General features: G+C 42.4%; 2 protein-coding genes across 2 annotated transcripts; both read left to right on the plus strand.

Annotated features, from left to right (window-relative positions):
* Positions 1-11,124: 11,124 nt before the first annotated feature.
* LOC4348226 (uncharacterized) lies at positions 11,125-18,325 on the plus strand. Its single transcript, XM_015759165.3, has 6 exons — positions 11,125-12,625; positions 13,795-14,163; positions 15,351-15,574; positions 15,661-15,718; positions 17,155-17,351; positions 17,756-18,325. The coding sequence occupies exons 1-6, from the start codon at positions 11,210-11,212 to the stop codon at positions 17,976-17,978; spliced, it is 2,487 nt and encodes an 828-aa protein (XP_015614651.2). The 5' UTR covers positions 11,125-11,209; the 3' UTR covers positions 17,979-18,325.
* A 1,318-nt stretch (positions 18,326-19,643) lies between these two features.
* On the plus strand, positions 19,644-23,334 carry LOC9266286 (uncharacterized). Its single transcript, XM_015757541.3, has 7 exons — positions 19,644-19,804; positions 19,954-19,985; positions 21,275-21,372; positions 21,472-21,554; positions 22,473-22,550; positions 22,668-22,763; positions 22,860-23,334. Exons 1-7 carry the CDS (start codon positions 19,715-19,717, stop codon positions 23,127-23,129), a joined length of 747 nt encoding a protein of 248 aa, XP_015613027.1. The 5' UTR covers positions 19,644-19,714; the 3' UTR covers positions 23,130-23,334.
* Positions 23,335-23,603: the final 269 nt, after the last annotated feature.

The raw sequence follows: 23,603 nt of genomic DNA on the forward strand, positions 1-23,603 counted from the left end.
TCCAAAATGTCAATGAGAAAGGGCCAACAAACCATATCAAAGGCCTCCATGATGTCCACTTTGAGAAGAAGCCACGAACACCGACGACAGTGGAGTGCCTTGGTCGCCAATTGAAGGTAGCAGGAGTTGTCATGGATGCAACGATCTTTGACAAAGGCACTTTGGTTGACCTTGACTAGCTAACCGAGACAAGGGGAGAGCCGCGAGACAAGGAGTTTGGAAAAGAGCTTGCCAAAGCTATGGATTAGACCAATAGGCCAAAAATCCTTGATGAGTATGACACCATCCTTCTTTGGGAGGAGAGTGATGAGAGCACAATTGAGTTTGTAGAAGCCCTGACCGTTAGTCACATGCGGAGCGTTAAGCGCTGACATGATCTCCTTCTTGGTGATGGGCCAGCAACTCTTGTAAAAATGGTCGGTGGACCCATCCGACCAAGGAGGTTTGTTTGAAGGCATCTCTCTAATGACATGCCGAACCTCCTCCTCGTTGAAAGCAGCATCAAGCTCTGCAAGCTGGATGGAAGGGATCGCAAGAGCTGAGTTGATCGTCCAATCCCGTGCTACTCGGCCACCCATGATAGTACAAAATTAGGAGAGAATAAAATCTGTAGTTTGTCATGGCAGGTAGTGAAATGATCACCATTCCTAAGCTAGACGATGAGATTCTTCCGCCACCGTGAATGGACATGTATGTGAAAGAACTTTGTGTTCACATCACCTTCTTTGAGCTGTCTATGAGAGAACACTAGTGGGTGATTGTCCTCTCCTGGGAGGCCTGTAGGATCACACAAGACCAAACAAACCTACCAGAGGGGGTGAATGGTAGGGAAGACCAAAAACCCAAAAATCTTTTGCGGAATTAAAGATTACCCTCAAACGAAGTCGATGACGAAGTCCAGTCGCCGCCAGTCAAACCGCCCACCTGCTGCCGGTCAAACCGCCAAAGCCTCACCGATCAAACCGCCCGGACACCTGCGGTCAGACCGCCGCTATCCCACCGGTCAGACCGCGCGCACACCTGCGGTTAGACCGTCGGGACCCAGAAACACCGGTAGATGACAAACTTGAAGATGTAGATTGAAACTTTTCGACTTTATTACATCAACTAGTGTTTACAAAGTGCACCAACAGCACTCCTCACCAAAATCTCGAACTAAACTCGAAACCCTAACTTTCTCTCAACTTGTGTCTCTCTAAAACCGATACCAGGAGGCCTCACACTCCCTCTCTATTTATACCACAAAACCCCCTACTCAAAGTAGGTGTAGAACTCCTATTCACAATGGGACTCAATCCCTCAATTTCCTTTTTCTCCAAAACTGCAGCCGCACCGGCCATCTGAAATCCTGCTCCGGGTCGGACTCCTTCAGACCGATCCTTCGCCAGCTCGCACTCGGTCTCCTCTCGCCGCACGTCCTGGGCCGGCTCCAGCAAGCCGCGCGCCTGCCCAGCCTGCTGTCCAACCGAGCCGCCAACACATGCACAGCACAACACGCATGCATCGATCTCCATACATGCACAGCACACGTGCATGCTACATCCATTGAGCCAACACATATACATGTATCAACACATATATGCATGCATATACTTCTCACCGATTTCTTCCAATCTCCTTCGCGAACACAGACGCTTGAACGCATACCTCGTGAAGCCCGTTGCGAAGATCTCTCCCACACGATGTCCATCCACCGTATGCCATCTCGTATTCAACTTCGTCACCGGCCGATATCCTTGACCGTCTGGATCTCAACTCCTCCCTGAGTCTAGTCCCGATCCCCACCGTTGACCGAAGTTGACCTCCAAGAATCCTGACTCTAGTCATCTTCTCACATGGTATCCCGACCGCATTAGACCTTTGTTCCTCCCTGAACATAGTCTCGGTCCTCACCATTGACCAAGGCTGACCTAAAGTCACCTGCACACAATCAGACAAAACAACCGTTTCTTGGCACAGATATCACAACCTGACCTACATTAGTCACACACTCACACCAACATTCACACATACTCTCAAACCAATTCATTGATTAAATCATTTGCATAGCCAATTATTCCTCACAAATATTAATCATGACAATGATTTCACAAGGCCAATGCTAGAACTTTGCACTTGAGGTCGCGGCACGGTTGGAAGATGATTTTTCGAGCCAACAGTATTGGCATTATTTTTTTTGCTTATTGGATTTTGCAATACAGGGATTTAGATTGTGCTAGCTCTGAATCGCATTTTCATGTAGAAACTATACTTACTAGCTATTAATATGTAATGTACCAAGAAACTGAAATCTAGAAATTTGATTATTCGAAAATGTTAAAACACACATTTGGTAATTCTCCCCCCACCATAAACTACAAGCACTTAAATTAAAACTTACCACCTCTATGGACAATACTAGAAAGTCTTATATATGAATGTGGACAATACTAAAAAGTCTTATAATCTGAAACGGATGAAGTATTAATTAAACTTTTTAAAACTAAAAACAGCACTGCACATGGCACTCATTGTTTGTGAGCGAAACAGTGTGTTAAATCACTTTATCACAAACTAAATAAAATAAAATTATGATAGAGAAAGTGGCAAAACTTTTTATCTTAACTACGGACAAACCGCTAGTATAGTAATTAAATATGTGAAATCCTCGTAGAATACGTCACACGATCTAACAATAAATATTCCTAGTTAAATAGATCAAGCCATCATGTTCGTTGTTAGATAGGCATATCGATTTCTTTTATTTCGTTGTGATTAAACTCTCTTTCTTTTTATTTCACTATTATTATGTCAGTCCAATATGATGTGTATATGTTTACAGTTTACACAAAGTTATGTAAATTAAAATATTAAGTATGTGTTTGTTGTATGGATGTGATAATAAGATTATGAATGCATGATATATCATGGGACTTCAATGGTTTACGCGTGAGAGAACCGAGATTAAGTCCCCTGGTTTTCTTCGCCCCTACATAATGTTTGCTTTTTACTCCCTCTATGCCATAATATAAGGCACAACCACTTTTTTTAGATGTTCTATAATATAAGACATACATGCATTAACTATGACCCCTTCTCCATTAAATTATTACTTTTTTGAAATCCTCCACTCTCATGTTCTCTAATGCTATTGGATGCATGCATTGTATTTATTAGGATGATCCAAACTACAAGATGAAAATAACTATTTTCTTGGTCTTTGAGTTAGGGATGGTTATGCGTTATATTTTGGAATGGAGAGAGTATGATACAGTCTCTCTTGTTTTAATATATGGCATAATTAACTTTTTTTTCTCAAGTTTTGACCAACGATATTTATTCAATTACTACTTGGTTAAGTAAAGTGAAAAGGATACCTGTGGATTTATCATCAAAAGTACTCTAAACATTTCTTGTATTGCACAAATATCCTTAAGAAAGAGGAGTTAAACAAATTTAAAAAGTTAACGGCACTATCTCTACTACTTTAAAATGCAGTGGTCCTCCTCCCTCTCCTACCGCATGCAGATCCACATAGACCCGTCACAATGTATGGGCATAGTATATACTCCCTCCGTTTCACAATATAAGTCATTCTAGCATTTCCCACATTCATATTGATTCAATATGAATGTGGGAAATGCTAGAATGACTTATATTGTGAAACGGAGGAAGTAGTATTGAAAAACAGAGGAATCACCTGTTAATAACCAAGTTCTCCTCTAGTCCTGTACCAACAATAACATATACATAGTATAGATATCATTAGTTAGAAATTCATATATACAATATATAAGAGTATTTTGGAAGTGGTAGCATATATCAACTACTCCATCCGTTTTAGGTTATAATACATTTTGACTTTGGTCAAAATCAAACTGTTCCAAGTTTAACTAAGTTTATAGACAAATATAATAATATTTATAATACTAAATTAGTTTTATTAAATTAATAATTGAATATATTTTCATATAAAAATTGTCTTGAAAATGTTACTAATTTTTTCGGAAACGCTATATTTGTGTCGCCACAAGTTTGTTTGTTTTGCAGTCAGATTTTTTGACTGTTGATGTTGCTTTAAGATCTGTGTTATTGCCGTGTGTTATTGCCGTGGCAACTGACATTGCGGCTGTGATTAATTAAAACTTAACATCTTCATTAGTTCAAGCTTTTGATGGTTTTACATGCATGCATGCTATTCTTTATACATATTTACACTGTAGTTACACCCTGCTTACACACCACTTACACATGTAATTACTATGTAATTTTAGAACTTACGTATGTAATTTTAAAACTTAAATTATAAATACACTAAATTTAGGTACCTACAATGTAAATACATGCTGACTATTTTTTGGATGAAAAATATGGCGTCATAAATATAGCTACTCCCTTTCATTCTATAAATTTAGTCAAATTTAAAGCAGTTAAACTTTGACCAAAGTCAAAACATCGTCTTGTAATCTGAAACGGAAGGAATAATACTGCTAGCATGGAAGTAACGTGCGGTTCCTCACGTTCGGGACTTCTTGATGGTGGTAGTGGCCTGGTCGGGCCCTTGCACATCAACCATGGCTTTCTTGGTGCACGCCTTGCACCGGAGGCACCACTGGCCGACGCACACCATGGACGTACTGCTCCCCGCACTCCGGGCACTTCGCCGGGCACTGGAACACCGCCGGCCGCCCCGGCCCGGCGGGTGGCTCCTTCTTCGCCTGCGGCTTCTTCTGCCACGGCGGGCTCAGCCACTCGGTGCACCGGGCGCACTTCATCCCCACCTGCTGCTCCAGCCGCCCCACCTTGCCGGCAAACTCGCTCTTGCAGGAGGGGCAGTAGATGACGATGGCCTCGCGCGGCACGTGCAGCTGCATCGCCGGCGGAGGCATCTTGTAGTTGTGGGGCGCCGCCGCCGCGTGCGGGCGCCGGCTCGTGCCGTCGTCGTCGTCGTCCTCCATGGAGGAGCCGGCGGCGACGGCCGAGAGGGCGTCCTCGCACGCCCGGCGCAGCAGCTCGACGGCGCCCTCGACGGCGGCGCGGCGGCCGGCGTTGTTGTTGTTGTCGTCGTCCGGGTGGTGGAGGAGGAGGAGCGACAGCCGCTGGAACTGGTCCTTGATGGTGTCCAGCGTGGCGGCGTCGCCGTAGCGCATGCCGAGGACAGCGCGCCAGTTGTTGCCCTTGCCCGGGCGCGCGGCGGCGTGGACCTCGTACGCGGCGGCCGCGCTGGCGACGCCGGGGAGGGACGGGCAGAGCCGCTTGGCCCTGCCGGCCTGGAGGTGCGCGCTGCGGACGTTGCCGGCGGCGAAGAGCTCCTCCGCGCGCTGGAGAGCCTTCTCGGCTTGCTCTCGTCTCTCGTTCTCATCGTTGCTGCTCGCCATCGCCATGTCGTCGTTGGTACGTATGTGGTAATCTCGAACTGCTGGATTGGATATATAGTGAAGTACGTAGTATAGCTGGTTGTTGCCGCCAACTCGGAGTTGGCATGGATGCAAGCAAGTCCGAAGAGTGCCTCGGTGATCCAGTCGGAGTCGAGTCCGAATCGGAGGTGAAGAACGTGGCAACCTCTGGAGGTTGAGGAAGGCAGAGTTGTGCGAGGTGGGCCGTACGTGGGCCGATCGACCCGATGCACGCACTCACGCAATGAGCACGAAACTTGTGACTCAAACGGCCCAAAGTGCTGAAGATGGACCTGATGCCGCCAGCAATTAGGTGCCGCTACCACCGCAAGTTATCGGCAGGAAAAATCAAGCTAGAATGTAGAAGACCGTGCCACGGCGCAGAGACAGACTAATACCCTGTTTAGATGGGATTAAAAGTCCTATCACATCGGATGTTTGGACACTAATTATAAATATTAAACGTTGACTATTAATAAAACCCATCCATAATCTTAGACTAATTCGCGAGACGAATCTATTGAGCCTAATTAATCCATGATTAGCCTATGTGATGCTACAGTAAACATTCTCTAATTATGGATTAATTAGGCTTAAAAAATTTGTCTCGCGAATTAGATTTCATTTATGTAATTAGTTTTGTAAGTAGTCTATATTTAATATTCTAAATTAGTGTCTAAATACAGGGACTAAAGTTAAATCCCTGGATCCAAACACCACCTAAACGCGTACCAAACTACCAATCAGCTTAACTTGTGTTGCTCTTCTTGAAAGACCGCTAAAAAAACCTAAACTATCCACATTTTAGATATGTGAAACTTATAAACAGGAGGATTGCTACCGTCCAGCAATTGGTACCGGGGGTACCAGTACCGCCCGGTACTGAAGCAAATCGGTCCGTCCATCCAGAGAGGGTAGGATCGGGAAAAGCGAAAGATCGCAAGCCTAATCTTCTTCCTCGGCGCCGCCGCTTTCTCATCTCCTCTTGCGCTAGTTTTTTCCTCCATCCGCCAGGATTCCCCATCCGCGTCCGCACAGCAGCGCAGCGAAACCACCGGCACACACGGCCCGATCTCCTTCATCGGCACCGCATGACCAGCAAGCACAGCCCAATTTAAGTTGTCGTTATCCAGAACAGAGCATGATCTGCTGTCTTTGTTATGTCTGTGTGTATTTTGTTCTGAAAATTTTGTCTTGGTGCACCTGAACGAGTGGACGGGGAACCTATTTTGCTGAACAGAGCAGGATTTGCGCTGCTGCATATGCACCACAAAGACGAGTAGCCATTAGCGAGCGATGGCTTGCAACCATCCATCGCTACTCATCAACCGAAATCAACAAGAAAATAAATTGTGTCCTCTGCTATTGCAGCTTTATGATAATAGACCTTGAAATTGATATTGATAGTTGGGGAAAATAAGATTCCAATATGACTCAACAAATTTTCCAATATAACATCCAAAAAAAATCAACAACAGCAGTTTACTTTTGCAATGCCTGCAAACGACTCCTCGACCACCGGCACCACTGCAATAGCACACGAAGAGTCCAGATGAAAACTGGAGCATCGCGCCGCCGCCACATCGTAGCGGCCTCATACAACTCCATCTCACCACAACCACTATGCAGTCGCCGCCGTCAACGCCCCAGCTGCCGCCTCCAACAACTCCACGACCACCTCACCACCGCGGCCGCGAACGCCCCCACCGCAGCATCGCTAGTTTGACGACTCCACGACCACCTCGTCGCTGCGGCCGCCAATGCCTCCGTCGCCGGCGGCACATCGCCTTGTCCGACAACTCCATGACTACCTAACCACCTCGGCACCTCGCCGCCACGGCAGCACATGCACTGGTGCACCAGGCCACCAGCCACCGCGGCTACATCATCGGACAGAGGAGATTCAAGATTAGAAAACTAGGGTTCACCTCAATCGGACAAAAACTAGTACCTACGCGAAAATACAATATTGCCCTTCCACCTTCTATTCATGGTCAGTACCGTATCAGGGTCAGAACTGGTACCTCGCGGAACCAAACTTCCTCAGCCGTTGGATCTGGCCGAATCCAATGGCTAGGATTTGGTACCGCTAGGTACCGTTGGACGGGAGAAATTCTCTATAAACAGATGACTGGAAGGATGCCAAGGCATATGCACATACGGTTATTTAGAATTGGCAAACCACCTAGAGTGCAATCAATCGCTATAGAGACGAAAGGAGGACTATAATCAAGTTTGCATGGGTAAAGAGTAAAGGGATAAAAAAATATAAAAGCAATAGATTGCTTTTGGATTGGATATCTCAATCGCTCGTATCTTTCATATCCCTTTATATCTGTATATATTTATAATGTTGGGAAGTCTTATTCTTTATACAGTCCGGATTTGTAATGAATTTGTGAAGAATAAAACCTCCCCTTTAGGACTACCTAAAACTGAGTTATTCGTGTTAGCAAACCGAAGCATTCGCTTTTCTAAGGATGTGCCAATTTTAGCTATTAACACTTTTTTTCCATAAGGTAGATTATATTAAATAATAGAAGGTATTACAATCTTGTCGTTACATGTGATAAAGACGATTGATATATCAAAATGAAACAAAAGAGGCTTCATATTTTTGGAGAGACATTAGATATGCAACCAGACGAGTGCAACATGAAGTTGACCTACTATGGCACATAAAAGCATATGAACAAATATCGATCAAACATCTCCGTTCCTCCGATAAAAAAGCAAGCGGCCAACATCTCAAACAAGTCTACCCACACCACAAAGCCGACAACATCGTATTGATTATCTATGACCTAACAAACAAGCCTTACTTTGTCGAGGACCTCGTGGACCAAGCAACGGCTAACAAAGACATAGAAAAGAGACAAAAGACTCCAAGTTAAATAACCCTAACTCCATAAACATTATAAAAAACAAACCCTAGATAACTTGATAGATCTAATCTTAAAGACTTTATTAAGAAACTCTGAAAATTTTACAAGAGACGGATGAGAGATCTAATCGATCTTTTGTCCTCGCACAAAGGATGAGGGAGTACAATATTCGCCAAAACTCCTTGATAATCTTATTTTTGGTAGGGGCCTAGCCCTTATCTTTATGCTGCTCTCTATCTAATTTTTAAGGACTGATGAGATCTGACTAAACTTCTCAGTATATCATCACATTTTTCTCAAACTTGTTTCTTTAGGTTTCCAGCATATTCTAGGTCGATCTATGTTGGCCAATTTCCAGACTTATTTTTGTCTCGTCTAATGTAATGCATGTCGTCATGATGAATAAATAGGGTCCCGAGCTTTCGATAGGTATTGATAACTCTCGATTTGGCGGAAACTTGACACAAGTCGATTCGGCTTCTGAACGAACACGCTCTTGAGCCCCGCAATAGCAGCACCACGTCTCCTCTGGTTATCAACCATGCCGAAACCCGGTTGACCTCGCCGAAAAGGCTAATCCCTGCACGTGAATCGAAGAACACAAGCAAGAACAAGATAGATTGCAACACAATTGCATATGAACGATTAAGTACTCAAATTTGGGGTTCCACAAACCGATCTAGCGGCGAAACTGTTCTTGACAGATTAATCTAAGCAAAACCCAAACCCTAAAGGTGACGGCGGGTACTGATATATAGAGTTTAGGGTCATGCAAACAACCCTTGATGCAACCCTAATGGGTTCCAACACGATACACTGCCCAAAGGCCCAAATACGACGACGTAGCACCGGGACAGATTCTGGACGTCAACTTGTTCGGTCGATTCCCGATGACACGGAAAGAATTTGGATATGGGACCAGAACCATTGGAAATGTTATCTTCTTAGCTTTTCATCCATATAAAGAACTCCCCAATCCAAGCACATATGCGACCTGGGCGCCCGTTTTAGTGCAAACTGGTCCTAGACTCCGAAACGTACGTACTCGAAGTCGACTTGATTTGGGCCTCCATCTTAACTTGGACGCCCTTACTGATCCTCCACAGTTCTAAGTCCCTCCGTAAGTGTCTCCTTGTCCTCTCCATTGTACCTAATCATAATATAATCATTAGATAGCAATCTATTCTCAAAATCATATAAAGAAGAACATAGGAATGAACTCACCTCTAAATTCAATTGTCGCGCGCGAGCTCTTGTAATTGGTCCTTGAATGACTGGTGGAGGATTGTTGTGTGTATCCGAAGGAGTGATGTCCCTCATCACGTCATGGACGCTGCACTCTTTAATTGTTAGAAATTACAACATATTCATAATCATGTTCGATGGAAATGCACATGGTACTCTGTCATCATTGAGGAAGGCCATTCACATTGTGTTTCATTCTAAAATTACTTTACTATTTGTAGTGTGTTGCTACTAGCTTGTTATGGCTCTTCAACCATGGTATATCTTGTGGCTCATCTTATTGCGGTTTCTATTCTTATCTTAAACCTTGTTTAGGTAAGCTTTGGCATGCCAATCTTTTTTTAAAAACACTTTGGCATGTCAGATGATGAGAAGGGTTAGGCCCTGTTCGATACTGAAGTTTTAACTAAACTAGTTGTGGCATACGAAGCAAGATGAGATATTTAGTGCACGATTGATTAAGTCTTAGCTATTTTAAACATGATAAATAGATTTATTTGATTTTATAAAAAAAACTTCTATATGAAAAGTTTTCTAAAACTTGCTCGTAGAAAACACATGAGTAGTGCATCAAATGATGCCTTACTTTCATGTAAATCACGATGCTTTACGATATGAAGGAGTGTCTAGGCAAATAGGAGTCAAGACATCAAATTGTTTTGAGTATTGTTTTTCTTCATCCACACTTAAAGATATGTTGTCACTATCTTTATACTATAGCCTTTTGCCAATCCGTCCTAGCATTATATTGTTCACTATAGCTCTCCAAATTAAATATGGTGAATCATGTGCCTATCTTGTCGTTATGTTTAACTCTTTCAAACTTTGCATATCTATGGTATTCCATATTATTTTAACATAAAAATATCCGCTTTTGAGAAAAAGCAGTGTATTGCTATTGGATGCCTTTTCCGCATAAAACAATTAGAAAGATTTTGTACTTTTAAATCTCGTAAAGATCCATACAAGAAAGAAACATATAACACCTTTTCTCTTACACCCGCCTTATCGTTATTCTAGATACCATACTCACCACATTAGCTTAACTACCGATCATCTCGTCATCATTACTGAAGTCCTCGTATAAACATATGGTGACACTACTTTAGACATGTTATCGTCTTCTCGTATCGAAATCCTATTGTTAGCTTCTCCACTCATCTCGAGCTAAGGAGTCTTTAGCTGTGAATCCAATAATATCTTTGCCGACCTCTACAGCGAACAATATTTATCACTGATCAACAAAATAACCGTTTTAGCCAAATGAAAATAAAAAATACTATGTTTACCGATATGGATTCATGGCAACCGTTTCTGCTCGGTCACATGCTAACAGCCAGCCTGTTAACAAGGAAAAGAAAACAAAATTAATATAATATATATCTATATACTCAGAAGTTGATTTTTTATAGAATGAATGTAGCAGTAAAGAATTGAGTGCAAAATCAACGTCCTCACTGCAGCTCCGAGTCTCTCACACGGCATACCGTTGCGTTGCATGTCCCGCACGCCGTAGAAGAAAGCCAACAGTTTCGGTCCGGACGGCCGCAAGCAGAAAGCGCGACACCCAAAACCAAAAGCCGGCGGCTACAAAGAATCGCGACGTGCAAAAATCTTTCACGAAAAGGCAACAAAAAAAAAGATAAAATAAAAAAGAAACCGGACACGAGCGACGCACCAACCTCTCCCTCCTCACCTCCCCCGATGGCTAGCGCCTCCTCAGGCGGCGCGGGCGGCGGCGGCGGCGGCGGGCCCCACCCGTCAGCCTCCCCATCCGCGGCGGCCGGTGTTCCGTCGTCGTCGTCGTCGGAGGCGTCGCTCGACGGTGGCTTCCTCCTCCGCATCCTTCAAAACCCTCCTCCCCAGACGCGCCACCAAGCTCCCCCGCCGGTCGCCGCCGCCGCCGCCGCCGCCGCGGCCGGGCCGCAGCAGGTCTTCGTCGACCCCGCCGTCGCCGCGGTGGGGCCGGCCTTCCCCTCCGCCTCGCCGCAGCTGCAGCACGGCGGGGGCTTCGCGTGGCCCTCCCCGGCCTCTAATCCGCAGCCGCAGCCGCAGCCGCAGCTCCGGTTTCCCGATCCCCGCCTCGCGCAGCCGCTGGATCCCTACGTGGTGCTCGGATATGGCGGCTCCGGTGCCGTGGATGGGGTCGCCGGGAGCAGAGCGGTGAAGCCCAGGTCAGCGGCGCCGCCTCCCGGATTCGCCAAGGCATCCCATCCGCCGTCTTCCTCCTCCCGTGAGACGTTGAATGCGTTTGGTGGAATGCACAACAGGGAGCAGAGGAGGGAGCCAAGCCACCAACATCCGAGGGGTTTCGGTAGATCGCTGGAGAAAGAGCAGCGGGTAGTGCAGCCTTCTGCGGGTGGCCATGAAGCATTAGGTGTAGCGCCCCCGCGAGAGCTGCATACAATGCAAACCACAGGTGGCCGTGATATGGCTGCTGGAACAATGTACAGGGAACATCAGCAGCGGCAGGATCATTTCTTGTCAAGGACGCCGCCTGATGGGAATGGCCCTGGACCGTTTGGTAGGATGCCTCGTGGCGAGCAGCATATGCATTCAGCTACAGGTGGTAGGATGCACCATGGAGAGCAGCATATGGCTCCTGTGGTCACCGGTGGCCGGTTGCCGCACATGGGTCAACGGCCACAAGATCACAGCTTGTCAAACTTGCCACGGAGAGAGCAGAGATGGCAGGGGCATGGAGATTTGAAGGGCCACGCCTCTTTGAAGCCGCCCAATACAAATGTGCATGGTATGTTCAGTATGATGTCAGTGAAAGAACCGCACCAGGCGCCAATGCCCACCAGCGGTTCAGTAGCTATGGATGTAAGGGAGGATAGAGGCAAGAAGACGGTGGCAGAAGCCAATGGTTTGGAGGATGGTGTTGTTGGCGAAGTAGGCTTTGAGCACATTGTTGAAGGAGGAGTAACTTTGGAGGCAAGGAAGTTTGAAGTTTCGTATACGAAGAATGACTTTAGGTCTATTGGGCAGGATGAGGAAGTGGATGATGGCAACAAGAATGATGATGCTACAATTGAGCAGCTGATGGAGACTCTGGTGATTGACGATAATGGTGAGGCCAAAAGCACGGTGGTGCAAATAAATGGTTCAAGGAGTAAGGTAAATTCGATTTATCTTGCAGTGTAATATAAATTTCTAGCTATAACATAGTGCGCTCGCCCTCTATTTTGGTCTTATAATATGAAATGAAACTAATATGTTTTGTTCTTTCTACCATGTGTATTTTATAGCATGCATTTGTTCTAACATCTGAGAAAGACCACCAGGATTCTTAATTTGGTCTCTGTTGTGAGTATTGAATTTAATATGACTTCTAAAAGTAACAGATAATGGAATAAATATGCTTCTGTTGAGGCAAAATGCAAATAAGATACAGCCTTACTGTTCTAGTTGCTCTTGAATTCATCCAAGTTAATGCCACACCTTTTTTTGACATGCTAGTTGATCTTGAACTCAAACTAAACCATATTTATTCATTTAAATCTGTATGGAACTTTCGGGATAGACTTCAATCTTATTTTATTTTGTTCCTGAACTTAAGTGAACTTGTTAATATGAATATACATCTGCATATACTAATTCTTATTAAGTTGAGTCAAGGTTAGACATTTATTATACTGATCAACTGATGTGCTTGTTTACAAGTCTAATCCAAGCAGTGAAACCAAACTATGGGCCTGTTTGGGGGAGCTTTAGATTCTGAGAAGTAGCTGTTTGGTAACCAGCTTCTGAGAATCTGGAAAAGCTCTAAAACCCAGCTTCTCCAGCTTCTAGCTTCTTAGTTCATTTTTCAGAATCTGTAATTGTGGACTGTTTGGGGCAGCTTCTAGCAGAAGTAGCTTTTCTGCAGCTAGGACAAGCTCCCCCAAACAGGGCCTATAGATATGAGCTCAAGCTTAGTCTGACTACACTCGTACTCAAAACTTTCTATAACTTCTGCCTTAAGCTGTGCATAACAAGGCTTTACTGAGTATAGCATGTTGCCAACCCTCAGTTGCGATTGATTTGGACCCATATGTCAGTAACAGTAGATCACATTATAGCTATTGTAATTTACTATTCCGCAGAACAATCAAATAACAAATTTGGTCTGGCAGTTCTAGCTTCAAGTGCGAGCTAACTATCTGTAGCTTTTCCCCAGTTCCATTGTTATGAACCCCCGCTGGTTGCCATTGATACTTAAGCAAATGATTTCACAATTTTGATGATCCTTACACATGTTGGACTTGATCATGTAACTTAGTCATCCTTTCTTTTTTGCCTTGCAGAACTTCAGATCAGATTCTAGAGGAAAAAATGTATCAAGCCAAAGTGTAAGATTTCAGAGGAGAATTAGGCCATGTCGGTATGACATAGATCAATTTACACCTAGTTTTATGTCAATTTTTGAATCTCTGGTGCCCTCGGATGAAGAAATTTCAAAGCAGAAGCAATTGCTGGCAACACTGAGCAGATTAATAAATAAGGAATGGCCTAATTCAAAACTTTACCTCTATGGATCGTGTGCTAATTCATTTGGTTTCTCAAATAGTGATATTGATCTTTGTCTGTCTATTGACGAGAAGGAAATGAGCAAGGTTGACATTATTTTGAAACTGGCACATATTCTCCATGCTGGTAATCTCCGGAATATTCAGGTGAGCTTTAGTCTCCTTTCATGCTGTGTCATGACATGTTAGATCTTTTTGAGTTGAATAATAACTTGGCATATTCGATATGTCCTAAACAAGGGATAATTGATCGTACGCCACCAATTCGATTGCCACCGTAGGATTTTCCACTATTTGTAGCCTAGTTGATAATTTGGCACCGTTTAGACAATATAACTCTAGCATTTGCCATTTTGGACTGTTTTGAATTTATCCTTTTCCATTTGATTGTTTTTGGCAGCCTGGACCGATTTTTTTCTTCCACTTTTGTCCCATCTTCATCCTCTTTTTTCCCCATTCTCACCATCCTGCAGCAATATTGATGGGGTTGAACTCTGAGCGGTCCCCAGCTGCTGCTACTGCAGGGCTTGGGGGTCTGATGTAGCCATAGGTCATTGGCGCAGTCTGTGTGCGAAGGTGGCATAGGTAGGTGGCATGTGGTGGGGGGGTTCTTGAGGAAGCTGTCGCTGCAGTCTGGGCAGGCAACAAGGGGAATCCTCATGTGGTTGTGGCATGCACAAGGTGGTCACAAGTTGCATCAGCAGATGAGGGAAGAGCAGGCAAGCTTGGCAGTGGCGGTGGCAATGATGGGTGCGTGGCTAGATGTCTGTGTAAGACAGCGAGTGTGGTGACATTGGTGACATGTCATGACAGCGGGAGCGATCATCGGCTGTTCAATCTTCTGTGCTGCTGCTGCTCTTCCACATCCTCTAGTCCCTCCACACCTGCTCATTGATCCATCCCAGCTAGAGAGAAATGGAAGTAGGTGGTAGCAAAGTGGCAGTTTATATATATATATCAGCCACATCTAATAGGTTGCAATGAAAAAAGAGAATCAAATTTGTTCCAGAGTGGCATATCCTTGTTGGCTTATCTAATTGGTGGCATATGATCAATTACCCTAACCCCCCCCCCCACCCAAAACAATGTGCTGATGTGGCCTGCAATATCTTTCTAAATCATGTGTCATGTGATATATTCATATATCAAGAGTTCATCGTTTATAACCCAAATTTATGTTGGTACATTGACTACATGCTTTGTGTTTTCCATTTGGATGAAACATTGAATAATGAATATAATGTTTGTATTAATCTATTTTCATTTGAGACTTGTTCCAATATGGTTGGAGTTTGAACATATGTACTAAATTTCTAGCAAATTAATGATTGCAGGCATTAACTCGGGCAAGGGTCCCAATAGTGAAGCTTATGGATCCAAATACAGGGCTATCTTGTGACATATGTGTCAATAACCTTTTAGCAGTTGTTAACACAAAACTTCTAAGAGATTATTCACGAATTGATAAAAGGTTACGGCCATTAGCATTCATTGTGAAGCATTGGGCTAAATCTCGGTGTGTAAATGAAACTTACCAAGGAACACTTTCTAGTTATGCGTAAGTTTCCTGTACAACTCATTAAATGTTATCCCCTTATGTCTAAATGATCATGGTCTTAATTTTGTTATTTTCTTCACACCCAGCTATGTGATAATGTGCATCCACTACTTACAGTCACAGAGAATACTCCCATGTCTACAGGTATCTGGATTATTTATAGTCCAATTTTTGTACAATTATTTATAGTTATGCGTAAGTATTGTCGTCTTTTACATCCATAAAAGACATGTATTGCTATTACAAAACAAACGTTTCTAATAATCCATATATTTGACAATACTTGTCAGTAACCTAGGTTGAATGTATGAAGCAATAAACATATGCAGCATTTTGCACCTAAACCCAATATTTGTTATGTGCAACAATTATGAAAGTAAAAAATGCATGCATCATACTGATTTGGTAAACAGATCAGTAAAAAAGTGATGGGACCACCAGATTATCCACCTAGGCATGCCTTGTTCATCTTTCTCCCCATCCTCATTCTATAAAAAAGCGGTCGGTACATGGTTTCGGGATGATTTGGCAGCCACCTCACTCAATACCTTCCACATGACCAACCTTGGGACATCACTTCGATGATTTTAGTAGTTGAGAGACAAGTTCTATTTTTGACTGGAGTTGAGAAACCATGTGAGACTTCTTCCTAGGTATTATATGCTGTGCCTTTCTGTATATTCTGCAAGTGTTTCTGGATTTTTTTTGTGAGGGACAGCTAGATTATTGGTCTTAAGGATATTTTGCTTTCTGTTGGTTTAGACTTGTCCCATCGTTTTGCCTTGTTGATACTGTTGCTTTTATCCAAGAGGGGAAATTTTCACTTAAATTGAGTAAAGATTATAGTCCCATATGGTGAGAGCATAGTGGGGCATACTTTTGCCTGTGAGAGTTATTCTACCAATATTTGTTGCCTACCATCTCTGTCAAACTCAGGGTGTGTTTAGTTCCACGCCAAAATTGGAAGTTTGAAGAAAGTTGGAACGATGTGACGGAAAAGTTGGAAGTTTGTGTGTGTAGAAAAATTCGATGTGACGTTTTGAGGGTTCAAACTTTGCAACTAAACACGGCCTCATTTCTTTGTTATTAAGGCCCTGTTTAGATCCGACCCCAAAATTTTACACCCAGTCACATCGAACGTTTGAACACCTGCATGAAGTATTAAATATAGGCTAAAAAAATAACTAACAACAGATTGCGACTAATTTGCGAGACGAATCTTTTAAGCCTAATTTCTCCATGATTTGACAATGTGGTGCTACAGTAAACATTTGCTAATGACAGATTAATTAGACTTAATAAATTCATCTCGCGGTTTACTGACGGATTCTGTAATTAGTTTTTTTTATTAGTGCCCAAACATCCCATGCAACATCCTATATAATACCCGATGTGACACGCCAAAACTTTACACCCCTGAATTTAAACACCCCCTAAGATATCATAATTCACAACAGTGCTGCCCTGGCATGTAAAAAATAGAACAGCTGTCATATCTGTGTACCATGTTGCTGCATCTTATTTGCTTTTTACTACCATACCATTATTTTGTTTGCAACTAACAGTCAATGATATGACAGGAAATGGAGCCGACCTATTATGTCACTGTTGATAATAATATTTGTGCATACTTTGATCAAGTGGACAAATTAAATGGCTTTGGTGCTCAATGCAAAGACACTTTATCAAGGTTGCTTTGGGGCTTTTTTCGTTACTGGGCATATGCCCATAATTACACAAAGGATGTAATATCAATTCGGACTGGAAGAACCATTAGGTATGCTACATATCCCACATGTTAAACCACGTTTTCATTTCCACAAATACTGTCATCGTGCTGAGCTTTTGTTCCCTGGTTCCTGTTAGAATAGTCTATGATGTGTAGCATATCCCACATGTTAAACCACGTTTTCATTTCCAGAAAATACCGTTGTGCTGAGCTTTTGTTCCGTGGTTCCTGTTAGAATAGTCTATGATGTGTAAAACGGCAAGCAGCGGCTTTAGAATGCAGCGACGTCCAGTATAGAAGTTTAAATTGAAGTTTCTCTTTTCATTCCCAACTAATGCGTTATGAACAATTGAACTTGTGGCTAAGTAGCTTTAAATATATATTTTTATCGTATACTGGAATATGAAGTAGCTTACGGATTGATTTTCCTTGTCATTTTGGTCTTCTTTCAGTAAGAATATGAAGGATTGGACAAGAAGAATTGGAAATGACAGGCATCTCATTTGCATTGAAGATCCTTTTGAGACCTCCCATGATCTTGGTCGTGTTGTTGACAATAGATCGATCTGGGCACTCCGAGAGGAATTTGAGCGAGCTGCGGAGATATTGCACCTTGACCCAAACCCCAGCATCACACTTTTTGAGCCTTATGTGCCCTCTGAAGCTGAAACATGATACCACAAAATCATCATCATCATGTTCTGCTGTGTCAAGAAGCCCTTCAGTTCCAAAGGAATCTTGTCAAAGCTTATGTCGTACTATGTGCATAGCTTAGCTGTACCATGTATACTTAAGTTGTAAAGTAACTAGGGGCCTCAGCAGTAGGTGGTGACAGCATGCTTCTGCTAAGTGGTAATTGGGGGAAGCCAGCAATATTTAATCAGATTTCTAGTGCTATCAATTCTTATTTAGAAAGGGAGATGTTTGAACTAGACACTACTGTCCGATATTTCATGATAGTTTAGCGTGCAGTAGTTTTTTTCCCTAATGAGAAGAATAATAAAGTTGCTTTAAGCCCACCACTGCAACTGTCATTTTTATGACTTGATAATAGTAAGACATCGAAAGGAGGCTCATCACAACGTGACCATTCTATCCGTCAAGCACGTCTACTTGTGAACATAGTTGAAAAGATCGGACCGGTGAGTGACCCGGTTAATCTCTCGCTTCACCGGTCCGATGGCCTGACCGGTAAACCAGCCAGTCGAACCGCGGTTCGCTACTGGATAAAAACGTTTTTATGTTCCCATATCAGCATTGTAATGCTGGGATGGCTACCGGGTCCAACTTCCAACCCACTCACCAGAGTTTGACTCCCCACCATTACCCTTTTCTTGGTGATTTTTGCCTAAATATCTAGTTATTTCATGCCTTCGAGTTAAATGGGTTGGAACAAGGCCCATTTAAGCAATTCATATGTCTAGGCCGGTCCGATTGAGGCCGGTTTATCACCTGTTTACTTAAAACCAGCTGGTTCCAGTGGTCTAAGGCGGGTCAATATGCAATCAATAGTTTCCTTCAAGATGCAGATTTCCAATTTAAGTTTAGTTTGTGCGATACATCTGTAGCTAAAAATATAATACAGGTTTTCTTTTGTTCTTCAGATGTCTTTTTGAATTTACAGATCAAAGTGATCGTTCAGTTGACATTGGATTGCTATGGATTAAAGGCTAAGTTCCACCGATAAGTTCGGCTAGAATGTTTGGCCACACGCGAAACAAGAAGCTGTTAACATATTATTAATCAAGTATTAATTAATATAAATTAAAAAAAGATTTATTTCACCTTTTAAGAATACTTTTACCCACAAAACTTTTGCACAAGTGTGCTTAGGATAAAACTTTAGTAGAAGCAAGCTTTTGAAGAATGAGGAGGTGGGACATTTAACTATTTGCCACTTTTAAGGTATGAAAATTAAAGATTTGCCATTTGTTGTCTATGGCATATGGGTCTATTAGCAAATAGTTAATTATTTCTTAAGAGGTTGCTGTCTTGCCAATATAAATTACTGAAATGAACTCAATCTAAATGTGTGGATCGGTTACATAATGTATAACGTACACTCATCTTCCCTATTGTTATCGGTCATTGATTATCGTTAGGCCACTTCACAACGTATAGTAATTCCACACATTTTGAAACTACTCAATCCCCATATAAATATGAAAAAGAAAATTCCATCATGGTTGACTAAAAGTTACAAAACAAAGCCAGATCTCGAAGAGTAGTAATGAGCCTAATCAACCTCATGACAAGATCCAGGTCTTCGGCAAGTTGAGCTGTTAGGTACATTCCCAATTCCCCATCTACACTTGACACACACTACGCGGCTGAGAAGACGAAAAAGAAAAATAAAACGAAAAAAAAATAAAAGAAAAGAAAGAAACGATAGGGAAGAGAGATCCGGCGAAATGGCGGCGCCGCCACCGCCGGCGATGGAGCCGGAGATCGGCCCCGACGGCCTCGCCAGGGAGAACCCCGTCATCGCCTACACCGAGAAGGTACGCGCGGGGGGGCAGGCTCAGCCGCCGCCGCCGCCTCCTCCTCCTCCACATCCCAGAACACGTCTCTACTTGATTCGTTCGCACCTAGTGCGATGTTCCTCGTTCATCGCTGCCTGGTTTCTTGATGTGGATTCCGTTCGTCGCAGGTGATTTTGGAGGAGCAGCTGCAGCTGAAGAAGTGAGTTGTATCTTCCTCACCTCCCTAAGTCACTTGCAGTTTCGTCTCTACTGTCTGCGATTCTTGGATCTGCATTGCCTTTCTTTATGTGAATCTGCATCTTTCCCACCACTGGAATTGATGAGAATTGAGGATGAGGCCACGAGAGAAACATAAATTAATTGGACTAGATCATGCATTTTTTTTCAGTTAAGATCATACATCTTTCTGGAATCATTTTCTGTCCGTCCCTGTCACCTACAATGATTTAGAGAGGAATGTGGGATTGAATTGTATGAGTGCGCACTGTGGTATGGACTTACATTTACCAAAGGAGCAAGGTTCTACTCGTTAGAGACAGGAAATACTTTAGCTATGTCTATTTTACTAGGAGCTTACTCAAAAATGTGTATGGTGGCATCCAGTAAGTCCCATTGATGTTAATTTTATAGACATGGGAGATGAGATGTAAATCCTGCATCAATGACATGAGATTCTAGGTCGTACATTGCTTTTATTAGCTTCTGTCCTTCTACGAAAAATGCTATCTTGATTTAGGGACATGTCTTAGTAGCCTGACTGTTAGCAAAATGCAGTTCACTGATGAATTGTGCGAGCGTTCGCCTTGCTCTTCCATTGGTTATGAATAAAGTAAATTCAACAGTAATTTTCTTCCTTTATTTATCATCAGTAATGGAATTATGTTTTGTCTTGTTATAATTATGATATTTTTACTCTGTTCCGTGTGAAGCTGATATATGATTTGATTTGATTTTAGCCTGTTTTACAGCTACGTCCTCAATTTCCCCGTTTTCTTTGATAACATTATGTTCCTAGAGATCCCCATGTTTTTTTAGCACAGGCAATGTTGTAATACCATACTTGGTGCATGTAGGTCTGTAGGGCTATGCATTCTTTTTCTGCACCTGTGCATATCATAAGGATCATAGGCTGATGCCAAGATAATATTTCTTCATATTTACCTTGAATTCTTGAATCCATTGCTTAGGTCATGGAGCCTTCTTGGATTTTGAGACATTAGAATCCATCCATTTTTCAATCAACATTAAGCAGATTTTAGAATCTTGACAGATGACAACGTTTGAGCTTGCCATTTCTGGGGACCTATTTAACATGGAAACTGGCAGCGATTTAGCATAAATCTATGTACGTTTAGTCAGGCATCATAGGTTACACCAATTTGCGCGTGTCAACTTTGTTGCTATGTTTTACGATTATGTTGTGTTCTGATTAGTTTAACTCATTTGTTTCATTATTACTCAAACTAAAAAGTTAGCACTGTTTCTCAGATACATTCAGGAGAACTATTCCAAAATTCGTGATGTTGAAAAGGAGCTAGAGAATCTGAGTTTAGAAATGAAACTAACAGCTGGGCCAAAGAAAGCAGGTAGTTAACATTGTTTCCAAGACCTTGTATTGTTTCACATCTGTACATGGAATACTTTAATTGGCTGACCTGTTTCTTCTTTGTCTTTTCTGGTTCCAGCACTTGAGCATTTAAGAAAAAAGATTGAAATATCAACAGAGAGAATACGGTTGGCTAGGGTGAAAGAGGAACAGGCAAAGAAGGTTGAATCTGCTGACGTTTGACTTGAGTACAAATACTCTCTCTGTTCACGAATCACGAATACTTATTACTTTGGACCACTTTATTTGTTTACAGATACTCTACGTTTTTCGGAACCACAGTTTTCCATTTTGTCTACACATCCCACTTGTAGTGGAACATTATTTGGGGTTAGTTATTTGGGGGTAATTTGGTCATATTGGGTAAAAATACTAAATACTTGTGTTGGTAAAGGAGAAAGTATTTGTGAAAGGGAGTACATAATTTACCAACTACTTGGTATACATGTCCGTTTTTCTTTTAGTAGCTGTCGATCTCATGAATGGAATGAAAGGATGGAACTCCTTTGTCAAACACAAACAAACTCATGTTTTTTCACCAAAACTGTAGGTCTGTTATTAGTACATGACATTAGAATTAGTACAACTGTTAAACCCCTAATACACTGAATTTTTTAGATAAAGTGTTCTGTTGTAGTATTGGTGTTTGTGTTCCGAAATGCATGAGTACATTGAAAGAAGGTAAACTTTAAAGTTGTAATGAACGTTTTGTCTTCCTGCTAGTAAGTTATCGAACCAGTGTCATGTTTTTGCTCTGATTCTTCTTCTGTTAGGAAATACCAATCCTATATTGGCTTTGTCATCCTCTGTTTAGCAGATGTATGGTATGGTTACTAGGTAGTGTTGCTCGATACCCGAGCTTGCACCAGTATTAGTGTGTGAACTTTAGGGTCCAACTTGTAGCTGCACCTTCTCTATCCATTCTATATTTTGTTCGTTAAATATCTTGTATTATATTTCTATCTTCTGTTCTTAAGCCTTAAGCTGTTTCCTTTGTATTATATTTCTATCTTCTGTTCTTAAGCCTTAAGCTGTTTCCTTTCTATTTACTGATTGCTCTATCTGTTTTTTGTATTTTAGGCCTGGGAAGCTGCTGCACAAATTGTTAAAGACGAAGAGAATGCTAAGCAGAATCTATGTGATGATCTGAACCGGCTGGTATGTGTTCTCTTTCTCTAATTCTTACTCATATACCTTGTAGATTTCTTATTGCATCACCAGATTCATCAGATTCTTAATACAAGATAACACTTGATTGATCGACTTGATTATTAGGTCCAAGAGAGCGCCGCTTCCCAATTTTCAAGATTAGAGGAGCTAAAGAAGCGTTTAGAATCCCTAAATCCCAGCCGGGCTTCTGTTGATGTCTCTGTAAGTTCAGATCCCTGTGGTCATCAACCTGATCGAGTCCCTCATAAATTGTCGAAAATCTGTCCTTTCCTGATTCTCACTCTATGTAATTATCAGGGTATGAATACTGCACAGCATGCAACCACAAGTTCAGTGCCTCAGCAGGCTGCGGCACAAAATCCTCAAAATGCACCTAGCCCTGCAAATAATGCCAACCATGACTCCAGCGGACTATCCCAGCAGCAAAGACCTGCCGATGCAGAAAGGAAGAGAAGACCATCACAAATGGGACGGGGGAGAGGGGGTGTGATGATCCTCCCCAAGGGAAGAGGAAGTTCAGGGTCAGGATGGACAGGTGCTGGGTTTGATGTAGATGGCCGTACATGATTCTAGGGTTTGTAGTTACGTTTGAATTGTTGAAAATTAGAATTATCTCAGGAGTTCCAGGGCAAACAACAGTGAGAATGTAATGCATTATTGATTATTTGTTTACCAAATATATATGTTGACATGTGTAGCAAAATATTCAAAGTGTAACTGCCAATACAGTAAAAGAGTTTATTTGATTATATATCGAATAACGTGTCAGTAATTCTTTGGAGTTAAGGACCTCTTATTTATGGAAAAGTCGTGTCAATAGTACAGTTAGTGGTGTAGCAACTCAAAATCAATTTAATTCTTTCAGAATTCGTTCCATTTCAATGCAAGATTCAATCTAGTTCCTGTGTATGGGTGGGTGGGTTGTGTTTGGGGGTGGGGGTTGGGGGATGTAGGTATGAGAATCATCTTCATCTTCCTTTTACTCGTAAGAACAGAAAAAGTTGCCATATTCACCTGTCTTTATATTACTCTAGAAGCGGA

This window comes from Oryza sativa, chromosome 10 (genome assembly GCF_034140825.1).
Source record: "Oryza sativa Japonica Group chromosome 10, ASM3414082v1".
Lineage (NCBI taxonomy): Eukaryota > Viridiplantae > Streptophyta > Magnoliopsida > Poales > Poaceae > Oryza > Oryza sativa.

Excerpts from the sequence above, each read along its gene's own strand:
- LOC4348226 (XM_015759165.3), top strand. The coding sequence starts at position 11,210 with ATGGCTAGCGCCTCCTCAGGCGGCGCGGGCGGCGGCGGCGGCGGCGGG. Across the intron at positions 14,164-15,350 it reads GTAATCTCCGGAATATTCAG|GCATTAACTCGGGCAAGGGT; the intron begins GTGAGCTTTAGT and ends TAATGATTGCAG. Across the intron at positions 15,575-15,660 it reads GGAACACTTTCTAGTTATGC|CTATGTGATAATGTGCATCC; the intron begins GTAAGTTTCCTG and ends CTTCACACCCAG.
- LOC9266286 (XM_015757541.3), top strand. The coding sequence starts at position 19,715 with ATGGCGGCGCCGCCACCGCCGGCGATGGAGCCGGAGATCGGCCCCGAC. Across the intron at positions 19,805-19,953 it reads TCATCGCCTACACCGAGAAG|GTGATTTTGGAGGAGCAGCT; the intron begins GTACGCGCGGGG and ends CGTTCGTCGCAG. Across the intron at positions 22,551-22,667 it reads GTGATGATCTGAACCGGCTG|GTCCAAGAGAGCGCCGCTTC; the intron begins GTATGTGTTCTC and ends CTTGATTATTAG.